An 18839-nucleotide genomic window follows, 5' to 3' on the forward strand; every position below is an offset into this window, starting at 1 on the left:
CCAAAAAGAACACACAGCTCACACCTGTAACTATTTTACATCCTTAACTTCAATTTCCATAACAGAAAACATTAGGTTTGCCTTTAGTGTCTTATGAAATAAGTATTTAAACTGTTTGAAATCCTTCTGGTAACACGGCACATAAATAAGTTATTACATTGAGAGACTATTATATATGCAAGGTACACATGAGGAAATTCCAATGTAAGTGATAGTACCATGTACCTAGGGCTCACTTCCTCTTAAAAGATAAAGCCTAGTTTCTGTCAGTTTCTCTTCCCACCATTCAAGACACTACAGAATATTCCTCCAACATACTACACGTTTGATTTCTGAGATACGCATCTTTTTTTCCTCATTTTTTTAAACAGCTGTGAAATCAGGAAGTATGTGACAATTGATGGTACATCCATCATTATTTTTTTTAAGTTTATTTATTTATTTTAAGAGAAAGAGCAGGGGAGGAGCAGAGAGAGAATCCCAAGCAGGCTCCACGCTATTAGCACAGAGCCCAATGCAGGACTCTAACCCACAAACTGCAAGACTGTGACCTGAGCCAAACTCAAGAGTCAGATGTTTACCAACTGAGCGACTCAGGTGCCCCCATCCATCATTAAATTGTCCGAGTTTTTTCTCATTTTTTAGTGGTATATGAGATAATTATGACCCGTACAATCGGCGGAGTCTCAGATCTGATGAAATACTATATTCCTCAGTATCTCAGCTCACCCTGCTCTATCCAGTGAAGCACTTTGCTGTGCTGAACGTGCCCTATCCATCCCTCCCTCCTGAACTTGACTCAGGCCTTTCTTTTTCACCTGGAATGTCTTACTTAGCTTCTCTTTCACACCCCCAAATCCAACCCATTTTTCAAAGTCCAACTAAAGAAATTTCTTAATGATTTAGGCCACAATGAAAAAACCCTATATATGCCTTTTAAGATGAGTTGTCCATTCTGGCAATGAATTCCATGTTATCTTGCTTCATTTAACTCTTTCATGCATTTTTGAATCATCTCCTCTATGAGATAATAAATTCTGGGAAGGCACAGTTTTGTCATCTCACCCATTTTATCCTCTGCAGAAAAGAGTACAGTGCCTTGCAGTTAATAAAGTTAATTTGCAAGAAGAAGAAAGATAAGCCACCTTCTATCATTTAAAGGATATTCAAGACTAATTTATGGATTTGTTTATTCTTCCAGCATTTCACAGTCAAAGTTTTTAAACCAAGAAGAATTTTATAGCAAGCACTCATATGTCGGCTACCTAAAACCTACAATTAACATTTTACCCTGTACTTGTTTAATCATAGATCTATCCATACGGATCTGTTCTTAAGTTCAAGCAATGACTAAACATGTTAAAAAACTGAGGGGTGGGGTCTGCAATTCTTGATACTTGATTTGGCTCAAATACCATTGCATTTTAAGTCACGTGAAAGACTGAAAGCTAACTGGTTAATGGGTCTACCCTCTGTGACTTTGTCAGCCTCTGCGCTCGTTTGTATCTGCAAAATAATAGGACGCAAATCCTTAACTTCAAGGGGTTAAATGTTAACCATATGCAATTTAGCCACCTAACAATGAATCATACCCAATATAAATAATCCCTAACCAAGGGAGCGACCAGAATCTAGGTCTCTTACCTTGCATAATCAACAGGAGTTTTTCCACTAGAATCCTGTGTGCCCGGGTCTGCTCCATATACTGCCAATAATTCCGCCTGTAAAATCTGCCCTGCTTTGGAGGCAACATGGAGTGGGGTGTTTCCTTTTTCCTGAGTATTAATAAAAAGTAGGCAAACAAGCAAATTAAATAAAACTAAAGGCTACACAAACACAACCCACTTAGTTTCAATTTAATATCTGAATCAATTCATGCTTTTCTCACAGGGTGAAAGAAGTTGGCTTGTGCTCCTAAAGATAACAGCCTCAAACAGGTTTCGAGATTCCCTGTTCTCACGCTTGAATGGAGTTGCTGAAAAACACAAACCAAAAAAATGTTTACTAAAAGCGTAAAGAACGGTGTACTAGAGCAACTGGCAGATCATTTTAACATAAATTACGTGAGTAACAATCTTCATTTAGCTCAGTAAGATGGATGAAGCAGTCTCTCCCTTGCTGGTCACAACCACCTCTGGGTTCTCAGGTGGGGCCAGGTGCACTTTACTGAGAAGGAAACAAGGGCTGGGAAAGCCGACAGGCCCAGATACATGATCTGTCTAGGGGGCACAGCCAGACCTGGAGTGACAGGCAGTATGAGAAGGGGGTTGAACATGGTTCTGAAGTCTCAAAGACCAAAATTTCAAACCATACACCCTTCAAGTTGTGTGACCTTGCGGGAAGTTCTTTAAGCAATCTGAGCCTTCGTTTTCTCATCTCTAAAATGGTGATAACGATGCCACCTATTATTCACAGGGTTACTGTAAGGAGTCAATGATATAACAAAGTGCTTTGCATGGAGCCTGGTACACAGGAAATGCTCAAAGAATACAGCTGCTGTTGTTTTTATAACCGTTGTTATCATCTGCTGTTGTTATTGGCCCGCTCCATATACTGCATATCCCACACCGCATAAACTACAGGATTCTGCCTTATAGCACACCCTCTCCACAACACCACTCTTGGCGCTGTATACAATACTTTAACCAAGTCTGATTTTAACCAAATACATTAACCAGGGTCTATTGAAATAGGCCTGTGTATACCAAATTCTGTACCACTGCAGAAAAGCTTTTACACATGCAGAAGATGAGCTTTCCTTCAAGTCCAACCTAGAATTGTCCAAAATGCCATATCTCTTAATCTAAGAATGCAGAAACCTACTGCAGCAACTATATCCATGCCTTATTTTTAAAATTAGCTTATTTAATAATTTTCAATTGGTAAAAAAAACCCATGCCAAGCCTTATTAATTAACAGAAACAATTACATGTACTTCTTTTTTTTGGAATGTTTATTTATTTTTGAGAGAGAGGGACAGAGCATGAGCCAGGGAGGGGCAGAGAGAGAGGGAGACACAGAATCTGAGGCAGGCTCCAGGCTCTGAGCTGTCAGCACAGAGCCCAACGCGGGGCTCGAACTCACAAGCCGCAAGATCATGACCTGAGACGAAGTCAGACGCTCAACTGACTAAGCCACACAGGCGCCCCCCAATTACATGTACTTCTATGCAAACTTTAAAAAATCTGACTTGTGAGTGCCCATGCTCTGCGTGAACATTTCCTAAAGGCAATGCTTTGAAAATAAAGATACGTATTTCTCAGGGCATCTCTCAAAAACATGCAAAGGCCCACATAAAGAAAGGCGGCTACTCGTTTTGCAAGTATAATAAAGAATCCTGAGCACTACAGCTTTGAGTCATCCTGCTTCCTGAAGACCCTACTCAGTATACAACCTGGATGCCTAAAGAAGTCCCTCAAGCTTTCCAGTCCCTTCTAGAAACAACTCAAGGATGGTTCCTATTTCAAAGTTAATCAAAAAACTTATAGAAATATAATTGTATTGTTTTATTAAAAAATATTTTTTTAAGTTTTATTTATTTATTTTGAAAAAGAGAGAGTATGAGCAGGGGAGGGACAGAGAGAGAAAATCCAACCAGGCTCCACACCGATAGCGTGGGGCTCAAACCCATGAACCATGAAATCCATGGCCTGAGCCAAAGTCAAGAGTCCCAGATGCTTGACCAACTGAGCCACCCAGGCGCTCCTAGAAATACAACTTTAAAACTGTATCTGAAAAACACAAATTGTTTTCTAGATACATACTTATTTTTTCTCTTTGCCCTTGTACCTCCACTAAGATGAATGGCTGCCATTTCAATTAAGATTAAAGATGAAACCAATTCCAAAAAAGGCTGTTATTAATTATTTAGAATACAGAAAGGAGTTTTTGTGTTGTTTTTCCCTTCTTCCTCTTTAAGTTTTTTTTCAAGCAAAACAATACACTGTTTCATCCAGCAACAGTAGGGATTTTAAAAGGTGCGGCCCACCTTGCTAAGGTCTTTGGCAGTCACACTGTCGTCATCCCGGCAAGGCAAGCGATGCACAAACGCCAACATCTGATACTTGGCTCTGATGAATTCTGCTTTATTAGGACTGTTCGAAAACAAAAAGGAAAACAGCTCACTTGCAATGCAGATGCAACATTCCCCATTCTTCAGGTTGTAAAAAGAAGAGGAAGTGACCCGTATCTCCCACTAGAGAAGAAAATGAACAATAGAGAAATAAATTCCAGCAGGAGTTTAAGACGTGCAGTCTCAAAACATCGATTAGTCATTCTCATGGCCAGGACTGCAGAGGACTTGCTTTTTATAGCACCTCTCCACTCTTTGTAATTCTCTTTTTTAAAACTTTTTTTAAGTTTATTTACGTATTCTGAGAGAATGAGAGAGAGTGCACAAGAGGGGGAGGGGCAGAGACAGGGAGAGAAAGAATCCTAAGCAGTCTCCGTCTGCACTGACAGTGCGCAGAGCCCAATGTGGGGCTCAAACTCATGAATCGTGAGATCGTGACCTAAGCCAAGATCAAGAGTGGGACATTTAACTGACTGAGCCACCCAGGGGCCCCTCTTTATAATTTTAGTAATTGACCTAGTGGCCTTGCAAGGAAGGGGCATTTCATCCCATCCTTTAGGTGAACCATCAGGCAGACTGGAGCCCAGAACCGAGATTTCTGGTTGACTGCCTCTTGTTTGAGCACCTAAGCTTAAATCTGATTACATGAACAGCCTCTGAGCCTTTGTCTCGAACTGGAGAAGCCACTGACTTGTGCTATGCAACCATGCAGAGGAGATGGTCCTGTGCCCGGTCTTCTGCATTTCTAAAAGCAAAAGGCTCAATGCACAACTGAGGTGTACCCACCTCCTGTGCTGCCCTGTGAAAGCTGGTCAAAAGTAGCTGTGCACCTTTAAGTGGGCCCCGTGTGTCACAAAGAAATAAAAGTATTAAACATTCCACTCACTGTACTTTATCCTGTGGATTAGCTTTACGTCTTCCGCTCATAACAGAGGCAGGGTCCAGCAATGAATGCTCCCATATAGAATTAGCACCATTATTATACAAGGTTTCAACCATCTAAAACCAAGCAGTGTAAAATCATATTTTAATTTCTTTCCACAAATATTCCCTGGGAATTGTAGTAACTGAACTGGGAAAACCAAGCCCCATTACAAATACTAGCATGATGGGGATATCCCACAAATCACTGCTTTCTGATTCTAGAATGAGAACAATGAACCTGCATGCAGGATTCAGGTTTGACCAGGAGGACAGCTAAAGACCTAAGAGGGTTTGATTAAATTGTTTTTATAGATTATGGAGGAAGAGTACTTTGGCCTTTTAGTGCAGTATTTCCCAAGCCTGATCATCCAAATACTATTTTCAAGATTCCTAACAACCCACATACTGTCTAGACTATCCACCTAATATTTTTCTTTAAATCCACCCATTTTTTAAAACTTGTACTAGCAATTGTGGCTTGATGTGCTAGTTAAAGTTCTCTTATACACATTAAAATAATGCAACCATTAAAATAAATCCTTGAGTATTACCTACATCTGTCTTGAGTACCACTGGTGGTTCATGTGCCATACTTTCAGAATTGATCTTTTAGCGTCAAGCCTGGCATTTTAAACTACTCATCTCTGGACTTTCTTCAGGCCCTATAATGAAATCTGTAAACAAAGACCTGAGAGCAGTAAACACCTACTTTCACATGAGATGGAGCTGTTAGAAACTTCTCAGCGTAAGTTATTAATAAACCATACTTCCAATTTCATTTCAAAGCACGCTCCTGACACAGCCCCATCTGTGCTTTGTATTGGTGCAGATACCATCACATCAGAGACCCAAACCCACTTGTTTTGGCTCCTTGGTTTATATGGGTAAGTTTAAGGGACACGCTGTACAGCTGCCACAGATCTAGTAAAATATGTACTCAAGACAAATGAAGGCAAAACACATGCTTAATTCTGAGTTCCAATGGAACTTGAAGAATGTGTACCCCAAAATAGAAGTACAGGTGACATGACATTCAACCCCAAATAAACCAAATAGCTCACTTAACACTTAGCAGGGTGTTGGGCATTCAACTGACACATGTTAACTTAATTTGGTCTCTAACTGGTTAAGAAAAACTTCAAGAAAGCTTAAATCACATGTTTCGGAAATTTCTGAGGAATCTCAGTCCATGCTTCCAACAAAGCAGGAAACGTAATAAAAAGTTTCTGAGACTGCAGCCTTCAGAAACATTTATCATAGCATAGGGAAAAGATGGGCCATTTAACAACAATTTCTGGTGACAGTCTAGAAAGTCAGCAGTGAAACATTACCAAAAAACTTTAACAATTATTTATCTATCTATAATTGAGCTTTTGGGGCCAGATTTATTTGTTAGGAGAGGGGGAAAAAAACAATCGTAAACAACGAATTTAGTTCTCACACACAGCACTGATAGGCACGGCACCTCTATTCAGTTATGATTCAAACACTGCTGTTAAGATTTAAGAAGCACAGTGGAAGAAATGTTAGTTGCTAAAAGCAAGAGCCCCGAAAGCTCCAATTACATGCTGGGTGAGTCCTTACTCTTTACCTGCAGCAGCGTGGGAGGCCACGGCGCGTGCTTCAGGTGCCTTACTTGGGAGACGTGGCGCCCCAGGCTCCGGTGGACGCTGCAGCACTCGTCACAGATAAAAGTCCCCCGGTTTACTGATGCCCAGGAAGGGTCTGGAAGGAAGAATGACATCTCAGTGGCAGGGACACCGGGGGCTGCTATGCTGCCAGACGGGCCCAGGTGACCGAGGTTTGGTTTTTCAGAAAAACTAGACCTTTCTGCTGCTCTAGAATGCTAGTGGACATACCAAGCTGGTGAGCCTGTCTGATGGTGCCACCTATGTTGGCTTGACTCGGCACAACGTGAAATGAGACTAAACACGAGTTGAAGCCCTAAATAAGCAGCTGTCCCCTTTCCGGTCCAGGGCCACAGTCTGTAGCCCTGATGGGATCTACCATCTCAGATGCTCGCTCCTTCATTCCACATAAGACAAGCAAACTGAGAGGGTACGCATGAATCATCTCAAACCCATCTCCACAAAGGGCAAGAGAACATAATCATGTCAGTGAATAATCCACATTATCTGAAGCATTATCTCAAGCAAATCTACTAATCTACTGCCATACCTCCACACGGCTCCATGCTTAGCAGAAAGCTGCAAGAAACATGACAACAGACCTGCTTGGCTATGTGGCTCAAAGGACGGACTGAGGAACCTGGCCTTTGTTAGGAAATGTTCTATGACATCCATTACTCATTTCAAATAAACGGCCGAGTCCCCCCCTCCCCCTCCCCACCTTACAATTGATCTGAAGGAACAGAAGCTGTAATGGCAGCAGCTTCACAGAGGCAAAGATGTAAAATAAAAACGAGTAATATTTTTGGTGCGGGTACAATACTTTTTTCCCACGAAATCCCACGGAACTTCAGCAGACATCCTCTGAGACAGGAATAATTCGCACTTGGTAGGCAGTAAGAATAATCCACACCGGGCAAGTAAACTGAACACATACTTAGAAACCCCAGATAAAAACAGACTTTCTCTATGTTGTCAGACTCACAATGGGGTGACAATAGGTGCCACTCAAGCTGCCTGATCTGAGAATTATATTTAAGAATTCTTCAATGTCCACAAAAATCTCTGAAATGCATGTACACCATCTTTACCATGTTTAACAGTTTATTCAAACCCTTTCCGACCGTACAGTGAAAAGTTATGATTTCAATCAGAGACAAATCCTGGGAGTCAGAGGGTGTGGTGGTTGAGACGGTGGTTCTGCAGACAAGCAGTCCGGGTTGGAACCCCAACTCTGCCACTTCCTGCACAATGATCTCAGGCAAGTAATTTCTTTGAGCATCCTCATCATGGATCAAATGGGAATAATAGGGGGCGCCTGGGTGGCGCAGTCGGTTAAGCGTCCGACTTCAGCCAGGTCACGATCTCGCGGTCCGTGAGTTCGAGCCCCGCGTCAGGCTCTGGGCTGATGGCTCAGAGCCTGGAGCCTGTTTCCGATTCTGTGTCTCCCTCTCTCTCTGCCCCTCCCCCGTTCATGCTCTGTCTCTCTCTGTCCCAAAAATAAATACACGTTGAAACCTATGAGGGGTTGTAATGGATGTAACAATCATAAAAAAAAAAAAACTTAAAAAAAAAAAATGGGAATAATAGCATACCTCAGGCGAGGGTGGCCAGAAAGGGTAAAGTGCCTTGTATATAGTAAGTACTTAGTAATATCAACAGTTCTAACTTTTCTAAATTATTTTCTAAGTAGCGTTCAGATATTTTCAAGAGGCCACTGAAATTCATGACAACTGGAAAAAGGTTTTGTCAATACTTAAAACATCAAATGTGTCAGACGAACACAACTATAGCGAAAGACTCAAGTGGGGTTTCTGGGTAGGTGGGTGCAGAGGAGGAGCTATTTAAAATGAACTAGATTCACTAAAAAAAAAAAAAGAGTAAAATATTTGCTAAGATTTGATCATGGTCAAGTGTTTGCCATGAAATAAAACAGAAACAAAATCATTCAATGAAGTAGAACTCTGTCAGTACGACTATAGAATCCTGAAAAACAAAAATTGAAAATATCAAAGTGAAAGATACCTACAAAGATACATAAGAACCCTTCTTTTTGTAGTACAGTACTCATGCTACTACTATGGTGGGGGGAGACTAGTTTGAAACCTAGCTTTGGTTTTCAAACATCATTCAGAGGATTCACAGTGTTCTTGGAGAAAACTAAACAGGAACAAGACAAACAAGGATTTAACACCCAGTAAGCAAGGTTCTCCATCACTTCAACATCATGGATCAGAATCCCATGGAAAAAAATGTTAGAATGTTCACAATAGAGTAAAATCAAAATCGAGTTCTTATGACGTTGGGTAGAACCTTCCCAGTTTACCTAAATGTTCTGTGCTGGGGCTTCCTGACCAGGACTCCAAGAACAACACAAATGAGCTTCAGAAATGTCTGGGACCCCATGAAGGAATTATAACATGAATTCCGTGTGAAAGAGTGACTAAATGTGCATTTTCCAGAGAGAAGGGCTTCGCAGTCATCAGAATTTTTAAAGGGACCCCTAAGAGAAAGAGGTGACTCTTTGACTAGGGCTCTGTAGAAAAGGCAGTGCAAATTCCTAGCTGCTCAAGTTCACACAACATTTCAAGGTAGCCTAATTATATTCAAAACAGGAAGGAAATGACTCAAGTCTCTGTAGATTAGGCATTTGAGACAACTAAAACGATACAATGGAAGAGAAAATGTTCTGAAATACGCACAAAATGCTGCACAAGGGCAAGACAGTCATAAGCATGGCAATGGAGAACTCAGCTTTCCTTTGTCCCCTACCATCTAGTGGGGAGTCAAGAACACACGTTCCAAGAGGAAGTCTGAATCTAGACTCATGTGAATCAAACACATCACAGAAAGTTCAACTGCAAACAAGAAAATAAGGAAGTGGAACAAATAACTTTTTTAGAGAATACGATGGAGTCTGTATAACCCACACTAACTTGAGGTACTCTTTTTCAGCTCTCCACCCTCCTCCCCATCTTCAAAGGAAACTGGTAACCCCACTTGCACTACACAGGCCATGAAATAACCACATAAGGTTTGAGTTATCACAGTACTATTTAAAATCAGTCTCCACTTCCATATGACAAGATGAAGTTCAGAGCAGTTGCAAAAACACTGCTGTGCAATGATTACGTTATGGTTGTTAATTGGACACTAACATACCAAAGAAAGCCATCTTACCTTTGAATGACTTCAAATTTCAAAGCACTCAAAATCCAAGCACAGAAAATAGCATAGAGACCTGTCAATTCAGTTCCAATTGCTAAGAGGGATCTGAACTCTAAATCTGAAAATTACACAGGGAAGAATGGTTTTGGCCTTTCAACGCACCCATAGGCCTATCCTGCCCGAATGCCCCCAAGTGTGTCTATTTGATTTTGTTTGTTTTGTAGGTTGTAATTAATGTAAGATTCAGAAACTCAACTCTAGCTTTAAGAGACTGCAAAGGTTCTGTACCAAACACCACAATACAAAAAAGAAACAAACTTTGATGAGATAATCCTAAGAATATTCATTGACTCTTACCACTGAATGTGGTTCTCCCAATTATCTCCATCGGAAAAATAAGGAAATTAAGGCCGGGCCAAATGAAATCACCAGCCCAAGGTCACCCACAGGCAAACCTAGTTTGAACCCAGGCCGTCCAGATCCCAAAACTCAAGACACGCACTGCCTCCCAAGTGCTGGATGTGTTTCCAAGACCCTAAAGTCCTGGAGATTCTCCCCGGTGGAGGTGGAGTGGGGAACCGGGATGTTAGGAGCAGGGAAATCATCTACGGGAGTCCCCTGGAGAGTATCGGTGAACGGAAGCGACGAGTGCGCCCACCCTGGGCAGGGCCCCCTCGCAGGGCGGGGGTCCGGGGGGGGGCTGTGAGGGGAGGGAGGGAACACCTGCAGCCTCTGGGGGCCGCAGCCGGGAGAACGCTCGCATTTTACTTCTGTAATTGGCCTTCCTGTGGATTGCCCAAGCCCCTTCCTGTTGGGGAAGCGGCCCCGACCCCGCAGCCTCCCCGCCCGGCCTGGGACAGAGGAGACGAGAGGGGATGAGTGGGGATGAGAGGGGAGGGAGGGACGGGAGGGCGGCGGCCCCCTTTCCCGCCCGGCTCTGACAGGCCCGGGACGGGTCCCGTTCCGAGGCCTCCCCGCCTCTTCCTCCCCGCGACCCCAAGTGTGGGGTTCGGCCGCCGGGACCCGCCCGACCCGAGGGGGCGGCCCCAGGGCAGGGGTCCCTCTGAGTAGAGCTAAGCAGAGCGGGCCTGGCCGGTGCGACTCACCCGGCCCGCTACAGTCCGCGCACACCTCGCTGCTCCGAAGCCGCTTCGACATGGCTCTCGCCTCCCACCTGCCGGGAATCAGGGTCCCGGGGACAGCGAAGGCGGCGGCGGCAGCGCTTCCGCTCTAACGGGTCCCCGCGGCGGCGGCGGCGCTGGCGGAGGCGCCTCTCCCCTCAGCGCCTCGCAGCCGCGGCGCAGCACGCACGCGCGGGGAGGGGCCCTTCGTTGACGGGCAGATCACGTGACAGGAAGGGGCACGCTGCCTTGTCGCCATCTTGAGTGAGGGCAGCATCTTCTGCCCTGCTTACAAGTTTTCTTCAATTTGGGTTTCCCTTTCTGGAGGAGATTCTTTGTCCCCGCACTGATTAATACCAAGGGAAACAGCAAAATCTAGTCGCCAGAGCTCTGCAGCCACAGCCTTCCTGAGGCAATCAATAGTTAAGTCACTTAATAGAACTGGTCAAGTTCACTCACTTATTCATTCTTTTGGTCAATAAATACTTGTGGAGCATCTATGTTCCACACACTGTTCCCAGCGCTGGAGAAAAAATTGAGCAAAGAAGACAAAATTTCCTGTCTTTATGGAGCTTATATTATGTTGTGGTAGATAGATCTACAATAAAATATGTAAAATAAGGAACGTTAGATGTGTCTTTGAATGCAATTTTAGTCTCATCTGCAAAATGGAGCTGATGGGACCGGTTGTTTTGTTTTGTTTTGTTTTTTTGCATGTTATGCCACATAAGAATGATTCTTACATTTTTAAAGTGTTGTAAAGAAAAAAAGAAGATGAAGTGGATGAAGAATATTCCATGAAACTCATATATGGCCTGCAGAGCTAAATATTTATTGTGCGACTAAAGACAAATGGAATCACTTAACAGAAAAATGTGGTGTGCCTGCCTCATAGTAAGCACTCAATAATAGTAGCTCCCACAATTATTGACATTTGGTGTTACTATTCTTTTCTAATCTCAATTTTTTTGTTTTTGAGAAGAATAATAACCTACAATGATTTATGGGATGGTGTGAAATGAACACAGTGAGGGGAGATTAATCGGCATGAGAGAAGAGATGTGACCCTATGCTAATGAATATTTATTGTATGTCTTGTATGTAAATGCAACCATGATCTCCATTCTGCAAATCCTGGATGCCTTTTAAGGGTCAGGCACTGTTTTGACTTTAGATATTCTGTGGAGTTTTTCAACTTATGAATAGGAGAGATGTTTAATGAACATGGAACGATGAACAGAAAGATTAAAGATTAAATTGCACAAAGCATCTGAAAAGATAGGAAGTCTTGGAAGAGATCAAAGAAGCCCTGGTTTTGGTCCATCTCTCCGTTTTTGTTTTTGTTTTTTTTTTCAATGTTTATTTATTTATTTTGAGAGAAAGAGAGTGTGAGGAAGAGGGAAGAGAGAGAATCCCGAGCAGCCTGTTGGTGGGGCTTGATCTCATGACTGTGAGATCACCACTTGAGCCTACATCGAGTCAAACCCTTAACCAACTGAACCACACTGGCGCCCCCAGCCACCTCTCTATTTTGATAAATGTGTGGTGTAGGAATAGCTGCATAATTCCCACACATTCCAGAGTGAGAGCCTCTGGGTGCCATCCTGATGCTCCTGCATCCTGTTTTGGTTCACAGACTCACAAATCTTCTGGACTCAACACGTGTGGACAATGGATTAGGCCAGGCTTCTTGAACAGCTGCTGTTGCAGGCATCTGAAAAGCTGGATGTGCACAAGCAGGGGAGGTGAAGGGTATGCTTTCAGGATGCATTAAATAACTTTGCCCAGCTGTGTGGTCTCGTTGTAGACAACTGTGCAAATAGCTTACGCTGGTGAGTAGCTGTCAAGTTGACTTGGCTCTTCATTGAATCAAAGAGCTGTAGTGCCTTAGGTTGAAATCCAAAGAATGAACTTAATATTTGCAAGCTGTGGTCACGTTTGGGTAGTATCTACCCAAGTATGGCCTTTTCTGCCATAATCCAAAATTCAACTGGCTAGCTTCAAAAATAGATGAGCCTCATATGTGGAATAAACCACTGCCATAGGTAACTTTGAATCTTCACCCAGTTCGGAGTTCAGATGAGAACAGTGGTTCTCAACTGGGAATGATGGTTCTCTTCCAAGGGTCATTTGGCAGTGTCTGGAGACATTTGGGGCGGGAGTGCTAGTGGCATCTCGTGGATAGAAAGGCATCCTACAAAGCACGGGACAACCCCCACAGAAAGAAAATTGCTCACTTTAAAACGTGCAGATGTTGAGAAACCCTGAGAAAGAACTGTCTCCTTGTTATGCAAATCTTTAACGCCACTTCTCCAGAGTTTAGAATCCTTCCTTTAAATTTGTTTGGTGTTGCCCACTTCCAAAATGGCTTCTGGCTAATCATGCACGCACTGCCCAGTTCCAAAAAGGCTCCAAGGGAGTCAGTTACTGGAATGGTTTGGTCCAGGCCTCCGCTGTCACCCCCTGAACTCAGAGCCGATGGAAGAGGCCCAGTTGTGGGCCGAACCATGTGAGCTTGCTGGAGCAGGGGGAAAGGGGCTGGTGACGGGTAGGCCGAGTTTTCCACGTCGAGATCATGGGCTAAGGAAGAGAGTTTCCTCTCTTTTTTGGGCTTGCACTGTGTTTCCCGGTGCGCATCTGGGGGTAGGGGGGATCGGGCCGACCAAGGGCCGGGTGGCTGGCCTCGCCTCCCCCCGCCTCGGTGTGCGGTGGTTCGCCCCGCGCACTTCCCAGTTTGGGGCAGTTCGGCCCGCAGAAGTCGGTTCGGGAGCTGTCAGCGCGGGCGGGAGCGCGGCGGGGCGCGGGGTGGGCGCGGCCGACCCCCGTCCCCGACCCGGCCCGCGACCCCCGACCTCCCGCGCGCCCCGCACCCGGCCCGTAGGCCGCCCCGCCGCGTACCGTGCCGTTCGCTTGCTGCGTTTTCTCTCCCTCTCTCGCCGGCCGCCGGGCGGGCACCGGAGACCCCGCCGAGGCTGAGGCTTGTCAAGCGGGCGGTGAGGGCCCGGCTGCGGCCTTCTCGCCATGTCCTCGACCCGCGACAACAGCGGCCACTTCCCCTTGCACCTCCTGGTCTGGAACAACGACTACCGGCAGCTGGAGAAGGAGCTGCGGGGCCAGGTGAGGGGCGGGGCGGGGGTCCGCCCACGGTGAGGGGTGGGGGGAGTCAGGGGTCGCTTCGAGCCCCTGAGCCCATCTCTAGCCCTCTGCCTTCGGGGCCCCGCAGACCCCTTCTTCACCTCTGCAGCCGTGGGACAGTAATAGTAGGACGTGTATCGGAGTGCTTACTGTGTGCCAGGCCCTGTGCCAAGGGCTTTATAAACCATCTATACTGCCTTTCCAACAGTCCTAGGAGGTAGGTACCTTTATTACATTTGCCATAGAAGGAAACTGAGGCTCTCAGAGCTTCTGTGCCTTGCGTAAGGTCGCCCACCTAATAAATACCAAGTCGAGATTTTAACTCCGGCCGACTGGCTCCAGAGTGCACGGTCTTAACAAATTAGGCTCCACTGCCTCTCCCAAAGAGGTGAGAGCAGCACGCACCGCTCACCCCCACCCCCCTCCTCCCAACCCTTTTTGTATGAAAGGGCTTGGTTGGGGTTTGGAGTCCAGGTTCTAACTCGCCCTGTGACCTTGGGCAAGGCACGTTCCCTCGCTGGCCCAGGGAGGCTGATGATACACACCAAAGTTTGAGAATCTCTGGTGCACAGGGTTCTTAAAATCCCTTCTGGTCCTAAAGTGCTTTGATTCCTCGTCTTTTATTTATTGCCTTCTCTTTAAAGCAGTGGTTCTCAATTGGAGGTGATTTGAACACGCACCTCTGACTCCCAATGGTAATGCATGGAGACATTTTTGTGCTACAAGTAGGGAATGGGAGCTACTGGGATCTTAGAGGTAGGGATCAAGGGCGCTGCCCACCGTCCTACGCTGCACAGGACAGCTCCCCGCAACAGAATTATCTGGCCCAAAATGTCAGTAGTGTTTTGCTTGAGGAACCCGGATGTTAAAGGCACCTCAACAATTCTGGGAGTTATTGGTGCAGTCAAGTTACAAGCTCACGTACTTAGCAGTTACGGTAAGGATTTGTACTTTGGTGTAACTCTTGTTGACTTCATTTTATCCAGCGTGTTGCTTAAAAAATCTGTTGAGCACCCACTGGAAGTCAAAAGTTGCTCTTTTTTCATTTAAACCCTCTGTCCAGACAGAATAAACTTTTATTGGAAGAGTCATTGGTCTTAATTAGATCATGCCCCCAGAGTAAATGACTCACCATTAGGTGTCCCGGTATACCTGGTGATTTAATTCCCTTTCTGTTACTGGACGTGGCCCAGAGGGAATCCTCCATCACTTTGCTCTCAGCTGAAAGTGTCTCACCTTGGACAGTTGAAAAATGACCCAGGCAATCCTGCTGTGTTTTGCATCTGCACTTCCTCAGTATTGGGGCTACCCCCAGTTTCTTGTGAAATAGTAAGATAAAGTACAAAGAAAGTCCTAGAACTAAGCTCCCTTTTGCTAGACAATTTCGTCATCATCATTAAACCACATACTTTTTCAACACTGATTCCTGAAAACAGCAGGCTTTCTATTCATTGGAGATGAAGAAAAGAGTTTGAGTGCAGTGCAGTTTTTCTCTGTAGAAAAACTTGTTTGATAAGAACACAGTCTCGGTTATAGTCTAAAATGTGGCAGGGGCGCCCGGGTGGCTCAGTTGGTTGAGCGTCTGACTTCGGCTCAGGTTCAGAGCTCGAGCCCTGCATTGGGCTCTGTGCTGGCCGCTCAGAGCTCGGAGCCTGCTTTGGATTCTGCGTCTCCCTCTCTCTGTGCCCTTACCCCGCTCATGCTCTGTCTGTGTGTGTTTCTCTCTCAAAAATAAATAGTTAAAAAAATGTGGCATAGTTATCTCCACATTCTGTAAGCTGTGTAAAAAAAAAAAATGTCCATTGAAAGTTCTCTGTGCGGGGCGCGTGGGTGGCGCAGTCGGTTAAGCGTCCGACTTCAACCAGGTCACGATCTCGCGGTCCGTGAGTTCGAGCCCCGCGTCAGGCTCTGGGCTGATGGCTCAGAGCCTGGAGCCTGTTTCCGATTCTGTGTCTCCCTCTCTCTCTGCCCCTTCCCCGTTCATGCTCTGTCTCTCTCTGTCCCAAAAATAAACGTTGAAAAAAAAAAAATTTAAATAAAAAAAAAAAAAAAAAGAAAGTTCTCTGTGCTTCTTCCCTTGAGAAATGTTAAGCACATTCGTGATGAGAGAATCATAATTTTGCAGCAGATTTTCCTGGAGTGAACTTGTACTGTCAAGGGAGTCAAAGGAACAATACTCATTCTTGCTAATTATTTGGTTTTGCCTCTATTACCGGTTATCACTGTAGACCATTTCCGAGTATACCAGTTTCCTCTGGATAAGAGGTAGTTAAGTGTATTCATAAAGAACATCTTCCCCCTGAAAGCTTGACTGTCATGACCACGTCATCTAATCTCAGTCCTGAAACTTGGCCACTGAAGGGGTCGAGATGGGGCTGGCTGGCTTCAAGGGTGTGTGTGCTACCTGTGGTCAGCAAGGGCCTGTGCTTGGTTTAATGCTCTGCTGTCACTGTCATGAAATTCCTCATTATTTTTTTTTTTGGAAAAGGAGCCTTGCGTGTTCATTTTCTGCTAGGCCCTGCAAATTATGTAACCGGTTCAGGGTTAAGAAGTTGAACGTGGCCATCATTAAAATATGTGACAGGAGATACTTCGTTGCTTTCTTATTTGTCAAGATCTCTTGATGATGCAACAGCTTCCTACTTCTGTGACTTAAAGGCAGTTCTGTTAAATGCTGATTACGTTGTGAGCCTGGGCTAGTTCTTCACCCTTGCTGGATTGTTTCATCTGTAAAAACAGGGAGAGTAGCACTGCAAGCCTACTCTTTTGCCAGGCACTGTGGCAAAGTGCTTTATATGCACTTTTAGATTTGATTCTCACACCGAATCCCCTGGAGTGAATGCTATCACAATCCCCATTTTACAGATAAGGAGACCAGATGAGGTGGAGAGGCTCAGTTGCATGCTTAGCCAGTGGCTGCACCAGGGTGTGGACTCAGAGAGCTGGACTCTGCCCTAGTGCTGTATTCTTAACCCTTCCATTCTACTTCTTTCCATAAAAGTACTTCCATTTCACGGTTGCGGACAATAAGGCAGAGAACAGATCGGAGAGTGCGGCCACATAGTAAATGGGAGTAACCTCCTGTGTCATCATTGCTGCTGTGATTCTGTTTCTTTTCTGTATGCTCCAGTTTTTCTGCAAGGAACCTATACTGGCTGCATAATTAAAAACAAAAAGTTCCTGTCACCCAGCAGTACAAGCAGCTGTTTCACTTGGCGTTTCGTTTGCCAGAAAGCCTCTGCTGGCCGGTCCTTCATTCCTTCCATCCCACGAGTGAGACTTGAAGCAGGCACATGGGTGGCTGTAAGAATTGTGTTTTGTTCTAAGAGCAGCAGCACAGAAAGAATCAAGTTCATCCAGAGGAAGAGGACAGGCACGTTTGTGAGTGTGTGTGAGTCAGCCCCCACCCCGAGGTCTTGCTGCAAGCTGGAGCGTGGAGTTTGCCAACTCTGCAGTAGTTTTAGGCTTTCCATGTTGGCTCAGCAGAAGCACTTTATTAAGTGCCTCTTAACGCATCAGCTCTCTGGTCTTTAATATTCAGTGGGGCCTTGAAGTTGTGCAGTGGAGATGATTTGTGTCATGGTTATGATGTTTGTCATTTAGGTAGAGAAGTCTGTGAAACATCTCCGGCCTTCTTACAGATGCTGGGAGAATGAGCGAACACTTAACAGGGACATATGTAAAGGTCAGCAGTGTACCTTATATGTGTGGTGGGGCGGGGGGGGGGGTACCCAGGACCCAGTAGGGTGGAGGGTGGCAGATGAGGCCCAACTCGACGGCCAGCCCCCTGTTAGGAAGCCAGCAGGTGAAAGCCCACCACCATCAGGGCAAGAGGAAGAGGATGTTCTAGGCAGCAGCAGTACTCAGAGCTGAACAGGGAGCCACCCCGGGGTTCTCGCCCCAGTCTACAGCAGGCCAAGTCGGGCACTGGGTGCACATTCAGGTTGGCGCCTGTTGGCTGGCATCCTGCCAGGAGCCAGGCATCCAAGATGAAGAGCTAGCCTGCTCTCGGGTGCTCTCCCGTGGCCCTGGGGGCTCAGGCTCACCGGAGGGAACTACACCCATGGATACCATTTCCTGCCTGATTTGGGGTGGGGGAGTCAGTGTGGGCCACAGCCGCAGAGGACCAGGGCAGTCTGAGATGCACAGGAATGAGGGTGGTTGACTCCTGAGAGAATGGAAGGCCAGTTAGCAGCCTCTTCCCGGAGGCCCTGCAAGAGGTCACAGTGAAAGTTTATGAAGCACTTGCTTCATGCGAGGTGCTAGGTGCTAGGTGCGGTGGGGAGGCCCAGAAGGTTTGAGAAATTCACCTGAGGCCAGTCAGGGCCTGGAAGCGGGCCTATCATCTGGCTCTGCAGCCTACACTCAAAGCTTGGCCTCTTCCTGCCTCCGGAGGGCGGCAGGATGTAAACAAGGCTTGGAGCAAGCAAAGTTAGTGGGCTTAAATTAGCACATAGGAAGGAGATGTGCAGAACTCTCATTCCTGTTCCTCTTTGGGGGAACTGTTATAATTTAAAGAGGTGAGCATTTTTAATTTGGTACAGTTCATGATTGAAGAAAGCTAAAGGAAAAACCAAAGTGATCAGCTTCCAATGTGAATTCCAGTTTAATTCCAAAAGCTCTCGCCCACCGAGCTAATGTCGTTGGTTGGAGACCCTTATATTAACTGTAATGAAATTTGAACAGATCCCTGTTAGGGAGAAAGTTTCAGCTTATATGAAACTCCATATGTGGGTGTATGATAATAAGAGCTAATTCTTAGTGCTTCTACGGGGTTAAGTATTGTGCCTT

The 18839-nt window shown here is 45.4% G+C and overlaps 2 protein-coding genes across 12 annotated transcripts in view; one reads left to right on the top strand and one right to left on the bottom strand.

Annotated features, from left to right (window-relative positions):
* Positions 1-11071, bottom strand: part of GIT2 (GIT ArfGAP 2) — a 52049-nt gene extending 40978 nt beyond the window's left edge. For 3 of the 11 annotated variants that reach the window (XM_047088204.1, XM_047088208.1, XM_047088203.1), the window contains exons 1-6: positions 10899-11064; positions 6588-6721; positions 4959-5071; positions 3989-4094; positions 1889-1975; positions 1645-1775 (exon numbers count right to left, since the gene is read on the bottom strand). In XM_047088204.1, coding sequence (XP_046944160.1) covers positions 1645-1775; positions 1889-1975; positions 3989-4094; positions 4959-5071; positions 6588-6721; positions 10899-10950 — 623 coding nt within the window. In that variant the 5' untranslated portion in view covers positions 10951-11064. Of the gene's footprint in view, positions 1-1644; positions 1776-1888; positions 1976-3988; positions 4095-4958; positions 5072-6587; positions 6722-10898 lie in introns of all 11 variants that reach the window. The other 8 variants (XM_047088211.1, XM_047088210.1, XM_047088205.1 and 5 more) reach the window with 5 other exon arrangements.
* Positions 11072-13771: 2700 nt separating this feature from the next.
* Positions 13772-18839, top strand: part of ANKRD13A (ankyrin repeat domain 13A) — a 33168-nt gene continuing 28100 nt past the window's right edge. Inside the window, exon 1 of the mRNA XM_047087937.1 lies at positions 13772-14030. Coding sequence (XP_046943893.1) covers positions 13935-14030 — 96 coding nt within the window. The 5' untranslated portion in view covers positions 13772-13934. The remainder of the gene's footprint in view (positions 14031-18839) is intronic.

This window comes from Lynx rufus, unplaced genomic scaffold (assembly GCF_022079265.1).
Source record: "Lynx rufus isolate CCGP_SWC_20201006 ecotype Redwood Valley unplaced genomic scaffold, mLynRuf1.p SCAF_24, whole genome shotgun sequence".
NCBI classification, from domain to species: domain Eukaryota; kingdom Metazoa; phylum Chordata; class Mammalia; order Carnivora; family Felidae; genus Lynx; species Lynx rufus.